The sequence below is a fragment of the Myotis yumanensis genome, unplaced genomic scaffold (assembly GCF_028538775.1).
Source record: "Myotis yumanensis isolate MYYU_CA2020_CCGP unplaced genomic scaffold, mMyoYum1.0.hap1 SCAF_8, whole genome shotgun sequence".
Taxonomy (NCBI): Eukaryota; Metazoa; Chordata; class Mammalia; order Chiroptera; family Vespertilionidae; genus Myotis; species Myotis yumanensis.
Window position 1 is genome coordinate 30331086 of NW_027223759.1, and position 18330 is coordinate 30349415.

Here is an 18330-nt window from a genome sequence, read left to right on the forward strand (position 1 = left end):
ACCTTTAAAACTTTTTAAATTTATATTTTTAAGATATATTTTGAACAAATAATAATACATTCACATGATTCAAAAAGAATCAAAGAGTATGCAGTGAAAATTCTTCTTACCCCTTTCTTCTAGCTCCCAAGTTCCCTTCGCTGGAGGGAAACAGTACCAATCAGATATGTCCTTCAATTTAACATTTTTTGTTCTAACTCTTCACAAACTCTTGTTCTAACTCTTTCTTGATTGTGTAGTAGTCATTTAGTGGATGTATTTGCCTCACTAAGCCAGTCCCCTGTTACTTGCCATTTATTTTTTATTTTTCCATTCTTTCTTATTCTTAATTTGTAACAACTTTGATTATGTGTTCATTCTAAAATTGAGTTATTTGCTACTAAAAGGAACAAGAAATTTTAAATTCTTAAAAGAAAAATTCTAACATTATTCTGATTATTTTGTTAAAACATGGCAGATCATAAGAGTAGTTAGAGAAATGCTTCAAAATGGTCATTTTAGTGCATCTTGTCCTGGCCAAGCACAATACACTGTGTTTTTTGTTTTGTTTTGTTTTTAAATATATTTTATTGATTTTTTACAGAGAGGAGGGGAGAGGGATAGAGAGTTAGAAACATCGATGAGAGAGAAACATCGATCAGCTGCCTCCTGCACACCTCCTACTGGGGATGTGCCCGCAACCCAGGTACATGCCCTTGACCGGAATCGAACCTGGGACCCTTCAGTCCGCAGGCCGACACTCTATCCACCGAGCCAAACCGGTTTCGGCAATACACTGTGTTTTAAATGAGTGAATGACTACTACAATTTATGGTAAAGCAGAAATTACAAGTTAAGGATCACATAAATGTAAATTATGAGTAAGATTTAAAGAAGCCAAGATTCATTCATCAACCACTTATTGAAAACTGCTAATTGCCAGGCACAATATTAGGAGCTGTGAATATAAATTGTATGGATTTTTCTTGCAAGGCCGATTCCATTTTCAGGAAAACTTTATGCCAGGATTAGAAGTGGAGTGCTAGACTAGCTGGTTAGTCTGCCCCACCTTGCTTATGCTTATATTTTAAAGTTTCTTATATGTTGACTGTTTGTCACTCTAAAGTAGTATCTTATAGACAGTTTCCAATTACTATGTAATTGTTCTTTATCTGTATTTCAGTGCTTAATTTTCTTAGATGATCCCCAGGCTGTGAGTGATATCTTAGAAAAACTGGTGAAGGAAGACAACCTCCTGATGGCTTATCAGATTTGTTTTGATTTGTATGAAAGTGCTAGCCAGCAGTTTTTGTCATCTGTAATCCAGAATCTTCGAACTGTTGGCACCCCTATCCCTTCTGTGCCTGGATCCACCAATACGGGTACTGTTCCGGGATCAGAGAAAGACAGGTATAAGTATCTTTTCTGCATCAGAACTAATTGAAGAATCTTTATTTTATTTTGGGAATAGGTGGAATGTTCATAGTCTGCATATGTTAAGAATAAATTTTACCATTAGCTTTCATAGATTGTAAAGTTTTATTAAAGCTGTTTTGTTTTGCACTGTGCTTGGCACATTAAGGAAAAGCAGAGAAATGGACCCTTCTGGAAAGAAGTGAAAGTGATTTTCTGACAGGGAGGGCCTGTAGGGCAGCATGTTTGCCATCTAACCCAATAAATTATAAACCTCAGGAGGGGCAGGTGGGCTAGATTTCAGAGATTTGAGTTAGGTATTTAGAAATATGAAACATTCTCAGCTTTTTGTGCTTTTATTAGAACTAAATATACATATATCTTTAATTTAGTTTTTCTCAGTGTTTTGTAGATTATAGTGCAGAAATTTTGCACATATCTCCTTAAATTTATTACTGAGTATATTATGGTTTTTGGAGTTGTTACAAGTGGTATGTTTTAAAGTTCAATTTCCAAGTATTTGTTATTAATATATAAAAATACAATTGATTTTTGTATACTAACCTTGCTTAAATCACTTAGTAGGTCTAGTAAATTTTTTTATAGATCCTGTCATAGAATTTTCTACATAGGAATCATGTCATCTGTGACTAGAAATTTTAATTCTTCCTTTATAACTTTTATACCTTTTCTCCCTTGTTCTGCGTTGGCTAGCATTTCCAATACATTATTAGATAGAAGTGATGAAAATGAACATCTTTAATTTGTTCCAGATCTTAGTAGACTAACATTTAGTTTGTTTCTTTTTTATTTAAAAATTTTTTTCCTTACTGTCTCCTTTTTTTTTTTTTTTTTTTTTTAACATATTTTATTGATTTTTTACAGAGAGGAAGGGAGAGAGATAGAGAGCCAGAAACATCAATGAGAGAGAAACACCGATCAGCTGCCTCCTGCACGCCCCCCACTGGGGATGTGCCCGCAACCAAGGTACATGCCCTTGACCGGAATCAACCCGGGACCCTCGAGTCCGCAGACCAATGCTCTATCCACTGAGCCAAACCGGTTCTGGTGTGTCTCCTTTTCTTGTGTCATAGTTATTTGCTCACCTGTTCCTTCTGAATTAATCTTCATTTCTGAAATTATCTTTTTCCTCTTTCATTTCTAATTTTCCCCTAGTTCTATTTCATTTCTGAGTTTTTCTGATTCTGATATGTAATATTCTTTTATACCTTGTATAATTTTTAAAAGGTCTTTTACCTCCTCTGAAAATTTTTTTGTTACAGTATTTTATGGGATTTTACTTTGACCTTTTCTGTGACTTATCTTCCCTGAAATTAGTTTTTCCTAAACTTTTACAAAAGAGTCTCATTTAAGATGCTTTTTGTAATTTCACGTCCCTCTAGAATTTCCTCTTCTGTTGTATTGTGAAGTATTAAACAAATGGTGTTTTATGTTCTGAGATCTCCTGGCTCTGTTTTCTTTCTCACTTTTATTTGGACCTTTTTTCTTTTTAATTTGGATTCTATACTCAGCATTTCCTCCTCAAAGTATAGTGCTTCAACTTAGAAGGGAGTGTTGGCTGGTTAGTTTTAAGAGTTGTTGCAGCCTGGCTGGTGTGGCTCAGTGGTTGAGCATCAACCTATAAACCAGGTCATGGTTCAATTCTGGTCAGGGCACATGCCCAGGTTGTGGGCTCAATCCCCAGTAGGGGGTGTGCAGGAGGCAGCCAATCAGTGATTCTCTCTCATCATTGATGTTTCTATCTCTTCCTCTCCCTACTTCTCTGAAATCGATAAAGATATTTTAAAAAAATAGAGAGTTATTGCAGCCCAACTGCTTCACATCAAACTGGTTTTGTAAGCTATTGATGGTGTATCTCCACCTTTGTTTGGGGAACTTGGGGGATACTTTGTCACCTGGTTTTGTTGCTCATACATTTTTCTAACCTAGTTAATTGCTTTGTATATTTTTTGAATATATTTGGAGGAAATTCAATAACTGAACCATGTCTGTCTTATTAGAACCTTTTCTGTTTTTTTAAAATATATTTTTATTGATTTCATAGAGGAAGGAAGAGGAAGTGAGATATATCACCCAGATATGCTATTCAGAAGAGATTTATCAGATTAGTAACTGTTGGTTCTTTTCATTTTAGTGAGTCAATGGAAACAGAAGAAAAGACAGGTAGTGTACTTGTAGGAAAGACACCAGAAGCGGTAAGTGTGCTCTTTGAAGTCATGGATGCTGTTTAACATATATTCCCACAGTATATTGTAAATTATTTTAAAGTGTTATACACCTGTTTTTATGGAGGTTTATTACTAGGTTTGACACCAAAGTCATTTTATAAAAATGTATTTTCTGTGAAAAGTAAAATTTTAAAGACTGATCCCAGTAAAATATATTTGAAATCAAATCTCTAGATCAAGCATGTCAAACTCAAAGGCTAGCACGGGCCAAATAAACAAGGTTTAAGTTTATGTGGCCCACAAAAAAACAAAAGCTTCAATTTTCATAGAAACATAGGCTTATTTCGTAGAGACATGCTGAATACAAAGGGCTGAAATAAATGAGTAATCATTAACATAAAATAATAGAACATTTTAATAAAAATTAATATTTTTTCTTGAACATTAATTTACCAGACACTGAATAACTGCACAAATTAATAAGCGTAATGCAAATAAGACTATTTTTCTTGTTCTCCGAAAGTGAAATATTTCCTGTTATGCACACCAAACAAGTCAGTCCAAGACTAATGACGTGGCAATCGGCTGCTAAAATATTTGCTGCTAGTATTAGTGGAGAGAAACGGTGTGCCTGCGCATAAGGCGCGTAAGGGAAATGAATGCAACACGATAATAGTAATCAGTCATTAGTGAACGTTGCAGTTCGTTATTAGGAATTATGTATAACAGGATATTATAAAAATTAAGTTATGACATTTTTATTTAAACGTTTCTTACATACCATTATATTGGCTGAGCCGCAAAAATATTTGTTGTGGACCGCGAGTTTGACATGCTTGCTCTAGATTCTAACCAAAGAGTGAACTTCATTCAGAATAACTCTGACTTACCTGTCACAGGGGGAGAAAAAAAGTATAGCCTCTATATAAATGGCAACTTATCGTAGAGTGGGCAATTTGGTTGTCTTCGTTTTTCTTAGTATTCATGGTGTTTAGAAGACTTAGCTAAATATTAGAGCAGCAATATTAATGGATATAAATTTTTCCTTCATCAGGACTTTTGGTTTCTGATGCTCAGGTGTATGAACTTCAGCTGTTCTTTAACTGGATGGATAGTTTTGTTGATTGATAGCTTGGTATTTCATGAGATCATATAGATGTGATGATTAAAGATGCTTTCGATTTTGTCAGTTTGGATTAGGCAGTTCCTCACATAAAGTATAAGCTGGCTCTGTATAAAAGTTTTCCTTATATAGCATCAGTAATTGGTTATTCTTTTACACCTTATTTATTTATTTTTAATATATTGATTTTTCACAGAGAAGAAGGGAGAGGGATAGAGAGTTAAAAACATCAATGAGAGAGATCGATAAGCTGCCTCCTGCACACCCCCCAGTGGGGATGTGCCCACAACCAAGGTACATGCCCTTGACCACAATCGAACCTGGGACCCTTCATTCCGCAGGCCAACACTCTATCCACTGAGCCAAACCGGTTCAGCTACACCTTATTTTTTTATATTAAAAAATATTTTACATTGGAAGCTAATTCAGAATGAGTTACATTCTTCCATCAAGCTGGTATCATGGTATCTAATAAATAAATTATACATGAGTTTTCCAGATCCTACTGTTAAAATGAGTATTGTTGTATGTATGAAATATTTGAATTTTACTGGTTTTGGGCTGTTAAAATAAAGTTGCCTTAGTGGATTTCAGTAATATATGAATTTTTATTCTTTGTTTATTGTTTTGGCAGAGTCCAGAGCCCAAGGATCAGACTTTGAAAATGATTAAAATTTTAAGTGGTGAAATGGCTATTGAGTTACATCTGCAATTTTTAATACGAAATAATAACACAGATCTCATGATCCTAAAAAGCACAAAGGTAGGAAATGCATCTGTAATGGAGCCTTTTAAAAAATATTTGTTGAATATAAGTAATTGTATTTATTTCTTACTGAATACTTTGTTGCATTTTATTTCTGATTATGGAAATACGTTTTTATATAAAAATAACCACGGGAGAAACTCTTAACTTGTTGAAAAAGAAAGAGACTTAATATTGATTGAGCTCCTGTTCTTGTGCTAATCTCTCATTGGGAAGTTCAATGGATTTTTTTTCCCCATTTTTTTTTTAGCTCACTTGTTATTTTAATGTATACACGTAGCACTTGGACAAAAAACACTGTCAGCACATTGATATAGCTTATGTGTCTGTTTTTCCACTAAATTGCAAACTTAAGAGCAGTGGTTCTTAACTTACCCGGTTTTAAATAAATTCATGTACTATTCCATTACTAAATAGTTGATTAAAGCATATGTAATATGCTTCTCCAAACTTTTAATACAATTTTTACAAATGGTGAAAGGACACAGAATTACATAATTTGCACTTATGACAATTATTTGAAACTAATCTTTATAATATAGTCTTATTAAAAATACACACGATTACTTGATGGCTGCCAGAGGTGCAGTGCCAAAAAAGGTGCAGCATTGCTCCTCAAGCTACTCCAGCAGCTTGGAGACCTTGAGTTTAGAGAAATGGTAAGTTAAACTATTCAGAACACCAAAACTAGAAAATCTACTACCTAAATTAACCTACCTAAAATCTATTGACCTCAAGTTAAAACCACAAGTAAAGCTCTATTTGACTTGTTTTTAATCTTTATAAAGAAATAGCCAAGATCCATTATTTTAAATATATTAGTTCAGTTCATTCATGTTTCACCATAAAACAGGGACTCTGGTTGTGTGTTCATGGGTAAGTTTGCAATGTGTATGAATACTCTGCCAGTGATAAAAATCTGTTTGTTTTTGTAAGGATGCAGTACGGAATTCTGTATGTCATACGGCAACTGTTATAGCAAACTCTTTTATGCATTGTGGGACTACCAGTGACCAGTTTCTTAGGTAAATATACTGGAAGATTTCTGCTTTGTACAGTCATCTTTAACAGAAACTCTGTTGACATTGTTACATGGATTGGAGACTTCCCCTGCTGCCAGTCCTGGATTTTAAATTTTATTTATGCTATTTTATATATTTACTTATTGCATATGCCTACTTGTTTATTTTTTAATTGAGGCTGGTTCTTTCTCTTTTTTTAAGTTTTTTTTAATGTATTAATTTTAGAGAGAGAGAACGAGATAGATTTGTTGTTCAACTTATTTATGCATTCATTGGTTGTTTCTTGTAAGTGCCCTGACTGGGGATCAAACCCACAACCTTGACGTATCAGGACAACCCTCTAACCAACTGAGCTACCCCAGCCAGGGCCCTACTTGTTTTAAGGCAAAATTAATTCTCTTCATTAATTGGCTTGAGTATCAGCTTTTGAATGAAATATATTAAGCTCAGAAATTTAGTATAGTTTTGCTTTTGTTCATAGTGGAATTACATATTATGCATTTTTTAAAAGTCTTCAAAATATTAAGAACAACTTAGGTAAAATAGAATCAGCAGTAATTTGTGATCCATACAGTGAAAGATTTGTAATAGTTCAAGGTAAATTTTTAATGCTTTGACTTTAGAATTATAAAATGCCTGGGGAATTGGTTTCAGTAGAATTACTTAATTTTCTTTTCTTACAGAGATAACTTGGAATGGTTGGCCAGGGCCACTAACTGGGCAAAATTTACAGCTACAGCCAGTTTGGGTGTAATTCACAAGGTAATATACACTGATCGGTGGGAATAGGCATTAGAACAGAGCAGTCTTTCTGGAATTAATAAAATGTAGAAGTTTACTATAATTCATTGACATGTACATTTTGTTAAATCAGTCCTCTTATAGGGAAGGATAAAGTAAGATATTAAAGTACATATAAATGTGTTGGTTTTTAATAAAAGGTGGAAATCCTTTTCCTATGAAAATTAAGCCATTTCTCAAAGGATGAATTGAAATAAGTTGTTTGCATAATATAAAATGAATTTGGGGAAATGTTATAGAACAAGGGGAAAAATTGAAGCATTTGTTTCTAAATAGGATGTGACTGGGTCTCTGAAAGGCTCTTCTCTCATTCAAGTGATAAAGTTGTATAAGAGCCCCATTTCCTCCTCCTCTTTTAGCAAGTGAACATGCTGGAGAAAAGCAATAATCATAGAAAATGTTAGCTCTTTTTCTTACTTTCTCTTACTGACACCTTTGTTGTGGCTCCAATTTACAGGGTCATGAGAAGGAAGCATTACAGTTAATGGCAACATATCTTCCCAAGGACACCTCTCCAGGATCAGCCTATCAGGAAGGTGGAGGTCTCTATGCATTAGGTCTAATTCATGCCAATCATGGAGGTGATATAATTGACTATCTGCTTAATCAGCTTAAGAATGCCAGCAATGATGTAAGTGTTAGAATGGAAAACTAAATTTTCATTAGTTAAGGGTCCAGGAAAACATTCGCCAAATTATTTTAGTGAATAGAAATTTTGTTATATTTGGGAAGTCCCCAGACAGTATTGTTTTCAAAACACACGTTTTATTCCCACACTTTAGAGTTTTGTAATGTTATATAGATGATCTTAGTGAACATTTAGTCTAATCCTATCATTTTGCAGGAAACTAGTCCCAAAGAAATTGCATATCCTCTCTTTGGAATCAGAATTCTTGCTTTTTTTTGATCTTTGATAAGTATTAAATGTCAATTTTTGAAAAACCTTAGTTAGCTCTATCTTATTTTAAGGTACCTTGAAATAGGATTTTAGACTTTAATGTTTATGTTAGACTCTTTTAGAAACCTTTTAGGAGAATAGCTGAGTCAGCTAAAAAACTTTGTCCTCCTGTTTTAGTGAAAAGGTTGAGGCCAATAGAAACATCTGTCCCAGTTTGTAAGCCCCCTATCCAAGATCTTCTCTACATTTACACATACCTTTACCTTACTTCCTCGGGTCTCAGGTAAAAACTTACTTATCAGACAAAGCTTTTTGGTTGCCAGCAACAGAAACCATCTCTGACTAACTTAAACAAGTAATTTATTGGAAATAGCTTATGTAATTAAAGGACAAGCTGATGAACCAGTTCTCACAACGGTTAAGAGCCAGGGTAGCTATAGGGAAATAGATAATAGGAATAATGGAATTGTCTCTTCAGGGCCCTACTGTCAGGATGAGTGAGCTTAAATGTTTTTGGTCCTTGGGTCATTCCACTTAAAAACGATTAAAATTCTAGAAAAGCGTCCAGTTGACCTATCTTTGGGTCATAGGCCAATACTTTGGCTAGAGGAAGGTAGAAGCTTCTTAAATGACAGTCCCACCAAGATTAACCAATGGGGGAGGAGTATTCTTCAAGCAAGATTGGGGTGCTATCACCAATAAAAAGATAGGGTGCATTCAAAAAATGTCAGATGACCAGGTGTCCCTCTTCAAGTAAAGACCAACTTTTGCTCTTGACTCCATATTCTCCCACTTTATTCCATATTCCATTAAAAGATCTACCTTTTTCTCCTTTCAGCCTCCCTCTATGCTGTCTTTCCCCCCTCAGCCCATAAGCATATTCATGTCTCACCTATCCTAACAAAAATTTTCCTTGTTACTTGCTACTTCCTCTTAGTTGTTGTCATCTTTCTCTTCCTCTTACATAAATGTACTGAGAGTTATAGTCTCACTCCACATTTTCTTCTTCTTTTATTCACTTCTAAATTCACTATTATTTTGTATCAGCAAGCACCATTCTTTTGAAATTGAAATTTCTGAGGTTACCATTGGCCTTTTGATTTTCAAATCCTTTGATCATTCTAACTAAGCCAACTGCTCTACATATTTATATCAAAATATATTTTGAAATTAGAATTAAAGCTTGGATTTTAAGTACAATGTACTACATCAATGGAGCCCATGCTTTTTCTCCTAGATTGTTCGACATGGTGGCAGTCTGGGCCTTGGTTTGGCTGCCATGGGGACTGCACGCCAGGATGTGTATGATTTGCTAAAAACAAACCTTTATCAGGATGATGCTGTGACAGGTAAGTGATTCTAAAGACAACAAATTTTAGGTTTATTTAATTTAACTGTAATTTTTATTTTCTACCTATAATTTGTATAGCCTCTTAAAAATCTAACGATTCTCTACTTGAAGAGGGAGTGGATTTTTCCCCCATTTGTCAAACTCAAAAAAATGTTTGTAATATAAAGGCTTTGAAAAATGGCATAGCCTGTGTGTATCTCTATATAACTGACTTTTGTAAATACAAACACAAATTTATTAGAGTGACCTACTTATGTCATAGGACTATCTGCTGATAATGTAGAAAAAATGTTATAATGTCTCCATTGAAATCACTGTAGGTTACTATGGTACCCTCAGTTAAGATTTAAAAAGAAAAAAGCTATAAATATACAACTATATAAAATACCCTCCTTTTTATCAGATGGTTTGAAAAAATGCAGTCAGAAGCTAATGATTGGGTTGTTTTGTTTTGTTTTTTATTAATCCTCACTGGAGGAAATATTTTCCATTAATTTTTAGAAAGACTGGAAGGGATGGGGAGAGAGGAGAGAAACATTGATGTGAGAAAGCCACATCAATTGGTTGCCTCCTCAACGTGCCCCAAGCAAGGCAGGGAACCTGCAGCCCAGGTAAGTGCCCTTGACCGGAATCGAACCCACGTCCTTTCAGTTAGCGGGTTGACAGTCTAACCACTAAGCCACGCAGGCAGGGCTAATGGTTGTTTTGATAGTTGGTGCTAATATGCCGCTCCCAATAGGGTATGTTGTATTGAGTTTATATATATAGCTCTTGTTCTTTAATTTTTTACTCACTAGGGGAAGCAGCTGGCCTGGCCCTAGGTTTGGTTATGTTGGGCTCTAAAAATGCCCAGGCTATTGAGGACATGGTCGGCTATGCACAAGAAACTCAACATGAGAAGATTCTGCGTGGTCTTGCCGTTGGCATTGCACTAGTAATGTATGGGAGGATGGAAGAGGCTGATGCTCTCATTGAATCTCTCTGCCGTGATAAGGTGAATCACACATCCATCCTCTTCTCTTGGCACTCCCTCACCTTCCAGTTATTTCCACCATTTATAAAACACTTAGCTTCACTAGAAATTATCTCTGTTCCCCTCAGAACACCTAGCTACATTTGTTAATACAACTTTTCATAAGATATATAAAATCTAATAGAATTTAGAAAACAAAAATACTGATTAGGAGATGTGAACAGGAGGTGATGATTTTAAATTTAATGAAGATTTCAGATCAGTGATTTTCAGATAAATCAAAAAATGTTTGTTTAGTAATTTACAAGTTAATTCCTTTTAGAAATAGTGTTTTTGGGATGATTTCATAATCATTTAATAAGATAAAGTTTACTTCCTTGTTTTTCATTTTAAAAAATAGTGCCAATCTCTACTTACTTAATTGAATGAGGTTTTTTCCATTGTCTTTTGTTTGCTTTTCACATTGGTATTATTATAAGTAGTCAGCAGTATACTGTCCTCTATAATCTGATTAAAAGAACTATTTCTAGCCCGGTCAGTGTGACTCAGTGGTTGAGCATCAACCCATGAACCAAGAGGTCACACATGCCCAGGTTGTGAGCTCAATCTCCAGTGAGCGGTGTGCAGGAGACAGCCGATTGATGTCTGTCTTTCATCAGTGTTTCTATCTCTGTAATTTTCCCTTCCTCTCTCTTTAAAAATCAATAAAAACATTAAAAAAAAAGAACCACTGCTATAATTTACTGATAAAATGACTAATTATTTTGCTCAACTATCAGACCTCTGTATTTCTTACTCAGCGTTCAGTGCCAACAAATTAAATAATAAAGTAAAAGCAAGTTAGAATATGGAATAGAAACTGGCTTCTTTGTGTCCCTTTGATAAATGGAAGTTGAGTGTCACAGGGCAGTAGATGTTGATACTGAGTTTATACTTTCTAGAATGTATGAGGCAGAACAGGCATGTTATGTTTCACAGAATGTTGGGAATTTCAAGCAGTTAATTCCTCATGTTAGTCTTATTTCCCCATTCATTTAGAAAATAACCAACCACAAAATAGTTCTTGAATTTGTCTTTTCCTACCTAAAACAAACTCTCCCAGTGCATACAACTATGCCCATTAGTCTATAGAAGTTATTGTTTGAAATGAGTTGGTGATTGATATTGAATTGTTTTCTTAGGACCCAATTCTTCGACGGTCTGGAATGTATACCGTAGCCATGGCTTACTGTGGCTCGGGTAACAACAAAGCTATACGACGCCTGCTACATGTTGCTGTAAGTATTGTGATCTTTCTTGGGGATGGGATGGAAGGGAAAGTTTGCAAATGGACCCTACATGTCTAGGTGAGTGCAGCACCTACATCACATGACCACTATCAGTGGTCTCAGGTTCAGATTCTCATTCACAGGACATGATCAGCTGTATCCAAGCATCAGGTTCACATAGTTTTTCAGAAGGATGAAGGACAGGATAACAGTCTGTCAGTTTGAATGAAAATCCGTAAAGTCATTCAGGTGCAATGACTTCTGAAACTCCAAGGGGCACCCTCATTGAAGAGACAAGACTATTATGTGAGTCTGTGCAGCAGCCCTGGGACCAGGAAACCTAATGAACAATAGGAACCATTTCTTTTCACAGCCTGGGAACCTAGCTTTCAGGCTCCCCTAAGGAACATGCTCTATTTGAAGAAAAACATTACACAGGAAAGCCAATGCCCATGTTTTCCAAGAGGCTTTTCCACTCAGTCCTCCTAATCCAAATATAGCTTCTCAACAATAAATACTGTTGCCTGGTAACACAGCAAGCACCCCACATATGTCTTAACTCAGTAGGTTTCTGCTCTCATGATGCTGGGAGGAGATAAACCCAAGGTCAATACTTCCCATGCAGGATGGGCTTAAAACTATCCATAACTCCTTCCCAGAGATATTCACATCCCACAGTACTTACTAGTAGTTTATCCTTTATCAGTGTAGAATGTGGTATGTTCTAAATGTTTGCGTTTTGCTTGAACCTTAGGACATAAGTTTTTGAAAATAACATTGAAGGAATGGTTAGGATTTCATAGTAGCCCACAAAAGCCATAATGCAGCTGAAATAGTCTTTAGAAGTAGTTCTGAACCTTAAAAACCATCAAGTTTTAAAACTTGTAAGCCCTGAAATAAAGACATTCTCAGACAAGTTTTTCTAAATTGGGGAAAGACATTCTAATAAAAAAATAACATATTAATGAGGTCTAATGTATATTTGAATGATGTTGGTTCCTATAAGTTTGATCTGGTAATAAAATGCATGGTATAATGTAATCATTCTTAAATTTTTTCCCAGGTGAGCGATGTTAATGATGATGTCAGAAGGGCAGCAGTAGAATCACTTGGGTTCATTCTATTCAGGTAATAATTTCTAACTTCCAGTTCTATTTATATTCCATTTCTTTTTGTAGTCAGTAACTAAACAGAAATTCAAATACCTGAGGAATATATTTAGGTTTAGAATAAGGGCCATTTAACAATAAGATTAGTACTGGTCACCTGACTAATAAGCAAGTTTGTCTTGGGATTCTGAGAACCTATTTGAGAAAGAATAAAATCACTTACTATTTCTCTTTATTTTTTGTTACGTTTCTGCTTATTCACTTTTCAAAATCTGAGTAACACCTTCAGTATTCCTCTTCCCATGTATATTGGTAATTCAAATGGAATGACACCTCTTACACAGGTTTATAGAGTTCTTGAAGCTCTTTCATGAAAGTAAAAGGTAATAGGCTTTGTTTAAATGCAAAATGGTAAAAAAAAAAACTTGCAGACTTAAAAATACTATTTTTGGACTTGAAGATTTGGAGAAGCCTTTGGTATTATAATATAGTTGTGATTAAGAGGACACATTCTAAAACGAATCTGCCTGTATTGAATCCTGGCTCTGCTACTTATTAGCTGAGTAACTTTGGGCTTGCTACTTATCCTCCTTAAGCCTCAGATTACTTGTCTGTGAAATGGGTATAATATTTGTGTGTGTTTTTTATGATTATCTAAGCCTTTAGGACAGGCTCTGGCAATAGTAAATGCTGTTTAAGTGTGCGTTAGTGGTAATTATAATAGTGGTGGTAGATGGAGTAGTGCTTCTTCCATTAGTTCTCACTGTCTGCTTAGCTCTGATTTCAAATACCACTGTTTTGTTTTTATCTTAAAATCTAACAGAGGAAATTAAAAGTACTTCTTTTAAGCTCTATTTGGACACTGCTTATTACAGCTTATTTGTGATGAAGTTACACAAAATAAGTTCCCAGGGTACATGTTAGATGAGTCAAGTGTCTCGTATCCTTTTAATCTCTGATATAGATTTTCTACCCCAAGTTCCTGGGAGTGAACCTTTGTTACAGAGAGTTGTGATATAACTTGACAAATATGTATTGACCATCTACTGTGAACTGATTACAGGATCTTCTCCATTATCTCCCAGATAGGAAGCTATCCAATTACTGCAAGCTATAAAAGATTTTCTTCCTATCATATCTAATAAAAGAGAAATATGTGAATTGACCGTCACTTCATGACGCCCCCACAGCCAATCAGGAGCTAGTATGCAAATTAACCAGACAAAGGTGGCAGCAGCCCCACCCCCCGCCACTCTAGGCCTCTGGGCAGCACGCCTCCTCAGGGCCTCCCTGCTGCACTCCACACCTGTCAACCATCCTTGCAGCCTCCCTGTGGCCCAGCCTCTGGCCTCAGAGGCAACCCTCTGGTGCCTGAGGTCGTAGCTCCCGGTGTCTGGCATCTCCCTCTACCCCACCCCTGCCCTGCTGCTCTGGTAAACAAAACCCTAGCGTTGGAGCAGCCCCTCGGGTGTGGACGTGCGCTGGAGCTCATTCGGTGCACAGTTAGTGTGCCCTGGGAGACCTGGGCCAGCCAAGGGGTGATGGTGGCAGCCGTGGTGGCAGCGGCAGGTGGCTCAGCTTTGTTTTGAATAGATGAAAGAAGCCACCTACACAGTAACTCAAATTATCAGATCTCCCTCCTCCCTATCTTGCCAAATCAATAGGGGAGGGGCAATGAGCATGGAGGGAGGGAGGGCGGAGGAGGAAGAGGATGAGGAAGGGGGCCAGTTGCATCCCACTTTCACAGTGGGAAAGTGAAACGCACTAGCGCACGAAACCTCTCCAGTCCTCCCCGCCTCCGCCGCTGCTGCACAGACTGCCGGAGCGAGCCCCACCGCATGCTGGCCGCCAGGGGAAGGAAGGCCTATTCTTGCACGAATCTTAATGCATCGGGCTTCTAGTTGTAGATAAAAATGTTGAGTAAAATTGCAAAGCACAGACCCATATGGCATGCTAATTGATTTCTCCTTATACCAGTGAGTTTTATTGAATGAGGTTGTTCAACCAACTACTAATGTTCACTGTATTATCCTCTAACCCTCATTTGTCCAACTTGTTTACAAAGACACTAGAGAGCCTTCACTAAATTCTAAATGTATTACACAGATCTGCTAGTCTGATACCTCCAAAACAAGGTATGTGATTAGTTGCTTATTGTTTCTTAATTTAGTAAATCTCTAGATGCGTCAAGTGTTCATTCCTTTTCTAAGATCTAACAAAACCTATGTATATTAAGCTATTCTACATTTTTTTAAAAAGCTCTGCACCCAACTTTACTTTTAATTTCTCAAATCCACTTTCTTGAAAAGTTTTGTTCTGAACATTGGGATATTTTATTTAGCCACTGTTGTACCTTTGCGATTTTCTATTTTTCCTCAGATTTGTCAGCAGTAGTTCTATGATTACAGTGGCAAGTTCTATTTCAGGCAGGTGGTTCATTTATTTTAGAGACTTGAACTCATTTAAGGCAGTCATTCTCTTCACCTGTTTTGCATTTTGATCCATCTTCACATTGCTTTTTATCTTTCTGGTCTAAAAATCATTCTCCTGAGAGAAAAGATGGAAGAAGCAAAATAGAAGTTGAATAGTTCTATTTCTTTCCTGTCATCTTTGATATATCATTTTAACTGAGCTGTGATCCTCATCTTCTTAAATCTTTGCTCTAGAGTTTAGACACAATTCAAAAACAAAAACTAATGATTTTATTATTGCTATCCAGAAAGGTTTGGGTATTTTAAAGATTTTCAAACTAGATAATTTTAGTATGGAAAGTATATCTTCTAGGTGTACTCTTAGTAACTGTTGGCTTGTGTAAAGAATCCTACTCATGATAGTCTCTTTCTTTGTTTTGCTTCTTGTCAGCTGTTCATTCTCCCTATGAGTGACTATATTTCAAGTTATATAAATCAGTGGCCTAGTGTGTATATTCTGCCACATAGGAAGTTGATGAACTAATTGAAAAGTTTTTTGTTTGCTCTCAAATTAACAATTCACTTTGCCCCTATATTCCTGTAGCTCACACATGTGCTAAATTCCCAGTTTCAGCAACAGATGTCTCCCACGAGCTGCTGTTAGGCTTTGCTAAGATCTGCCTAGGACAGTGGTCGGCAAACCGCGCCTCGCGAGCCACATGTGGCTCTTTGGCCCCGTGGCATGGGCCACGAAGTTTCAATCGCACTGTATGTGCGTGCCCGCATGTGGTATTTTGTGGAAGAGCCACACTCAAGGGGCCAGTTTGCCGACCACTGACCTAGGATATAGGATAGTCAGATCCAGCTAAGGAGTTGTTTATGTGCTCTTTATTTCAAAGGGACCATTTTGAGTTTTCTTTTCATAATATGATTCTTATAAGAAGTAGAAACTGAAAAAAGACTTTAGAGATGGTTTTGTCTAAAACTTCATAAATGAAGGTAATTAAATGTAATCAATTTATCTAAGGAGCTACAGTTAAAACAGTTTTTTCTAAATTTAAGATTAGTACCATTTCCTAGGAGTGAGAATTTTTAATTTTTCCAGTGGAAACTTAGAAGTTAACCAATATTCTCATTTTTTAAAAGAGAAAGAAATTGAATTCCAAAATAGTTAATAAAATTTCCCATTGTTATAGCGCTAAATGATAGAACTGAAATTCAAAACAGGTTTCATGATAAACCAATGCTTTCTCTACCATGCCTTTTTGTTAGAACACTATCTTCCTAAATGGCTCTGATAGAGCATGTTTATTCTCAAATTTCCTCATTAATATTTAGAAAGTTTCTGTCCTGTCTTTTAAGAATAGTAAATGTTTTCTGATTTGTCATCATTTACTCTCTTAGTGTGTTCCATTTTATCATTTCTTCCCTGGTAGATGTCATTTTTTAAATAACTGCAGACATTTGGCCTTCGTGAACCATGTTTTGAGGATTTATTTCTTCTAATTTTTTTTAACTTTGTTTTTAGAGTGTACTTATTGAACAGACCATTTCAAACATACCAGTAAATAATGTATTTGTATTTCAGCAACTAGTATGAAATTGTCTCTGTGGGAACAAAAAATTCTCATGTATATTATCTCCTTTATTCTCAGGATATTCCAAAGAATTGTAGTATTTTTACTGTTTCTTTCTTTTAGTTTGTGGGTTATTTGTTCATAATGTATATGATAAAAATAGACAACTAAATTGAAAGGCATTCTTGTCAGATTGAAATGAGCCTAATACATTTTTTATCTAATAATTAGGTAATTGTTGGTCCCATTGTTACCAGTCTAGCAGCAAGATTTTATTATTATAGCAAATTGAAAAAAATTTGCTATGATGGTGAATAAGTTAATTGATCTGACATAGACCTTAAAATGAAACGATCTTGGAGGTCCTTGGTCATCTTTGCTGCTACTTCCACTGTTACAGTTTGCAACTAAATAATTCTTAGTGTATACATTAAAGTGTATAATGTTTTCAGATATGGATGGATCTTGTTAGGTGTGAGGGAGATTCTTTGTGCAGGTATCTTTTAGGCCACAAAAATAGGTTCCTTGAATGTAAAAATGTTGCATCATTATAGATCCTTAGAATTTTAGGGAACCCTAGCAATCAACCAGTTAGCACCAAATGCATGAATTACCTTTACAATATCTCTATTTACAATTGTATATCAACTTGATACATATTTTTGGTATGCTGTTCTCTTTTTCTGCCTCAGTATCTTTGTGTTTATGTTCTGGGTGCTATAACTTTCTTTCTTTTTTCTACACCTTTGTTTTTCTTCTCCATTAATTAATAAATATGGAATAGAATGAAAGTTTTTCTTTTTTCAAAATTATTCTTCTAGAGAGGTACAACCTAGTCCTTTTCTTCGAAGGTAAGATTAGTAAATAGAGTTTCTGTGTTGCCATAGGATTAGTTAACTTTTGAGATTTGCTTAAAAATTAAAGTATTCTGAAATATAAATATCAATTATGTATCAAAGTGGTAAAAAGATTGTGCTATATTGTCCTTTTTTCAGAAATAGTTTATATTGGGTTTGTATTCCATTTTCTAGAATCTTCTGAAAATAGTAGAATGCCCTCATTCATTAACTAGAAAGATCTCTCAGCTAACTGCAAGCAAAGAGGTTTTTTTTCTTTTTTTTTTTTTTAAATATATTTTATTGATTTTTTTACAGAGAGGAAGGGAGAGGGACAGAGAGTTAGAAACATCGATGAGAGAGAAACATCGATCAGCTGCCTCCCGCACATCCCCCACTGGGGATGTGCCCGCAACCCAGGCACATGCCCCCGACCGGAATCGAACCCGGGACCCCTCAGTCCGCAGGCCGACGCTCCATCCACTGAGCCAAACCGGTTTCGGCGAGGTTTTTTTTCTTTCAGATATTGAAGCTAAATAGTTTAAAGGTCTAATAGTTAATTTTATAGGTGAGCGTATGTTTAAGCACATACACATATTTGGAGGCAATGTAGA

General features: G+C 35.8%; 1 protein-coding gene across 1 annotated transcript in view; it reads left to right on the forward strand.

The window, feature by feature from the left end:
* PSMD1 (proteasome 26S subunit, non-ATPase 1) overlaps positions 1–18330 on the forward strand; it is an 85809-nt gene that overhangs the window by 13842 nt on the left and 53637 nt on the right. Inside the window, exons 7-16 of the mRNA XM_070422377.1 lie at positions 1163–1389; positions 3548–3608; positions 5339–5467; positions 6407–6495; positions 7176–7254; positions 7751–7924; positions 9429–9540; positions 10340–10536; positions 11697–11792; positions 12847–12911. Of these exons, the coding sequence (XP_070278478.1) occupies positions 1163–1389; positions 3548–3608; positions 5339–5467; positions 6407–6495; positions 7176–7254; positions 7751–7924; positions 9429–9540; positions 10340–10536; positions 11697–11792; positions 12847–12911 (1229 nt within the window). The remainder of the gene's footprint in view (positions 1–1162; positions 1390–3547; positions 3609–5338; positions 5468–6406; positions 6496–7175; positions 7255–7750; positions 7925–9428; positions 9541–10339; positions 10537–11696; positions 11793–12846; positions 12912–18330) is intronic.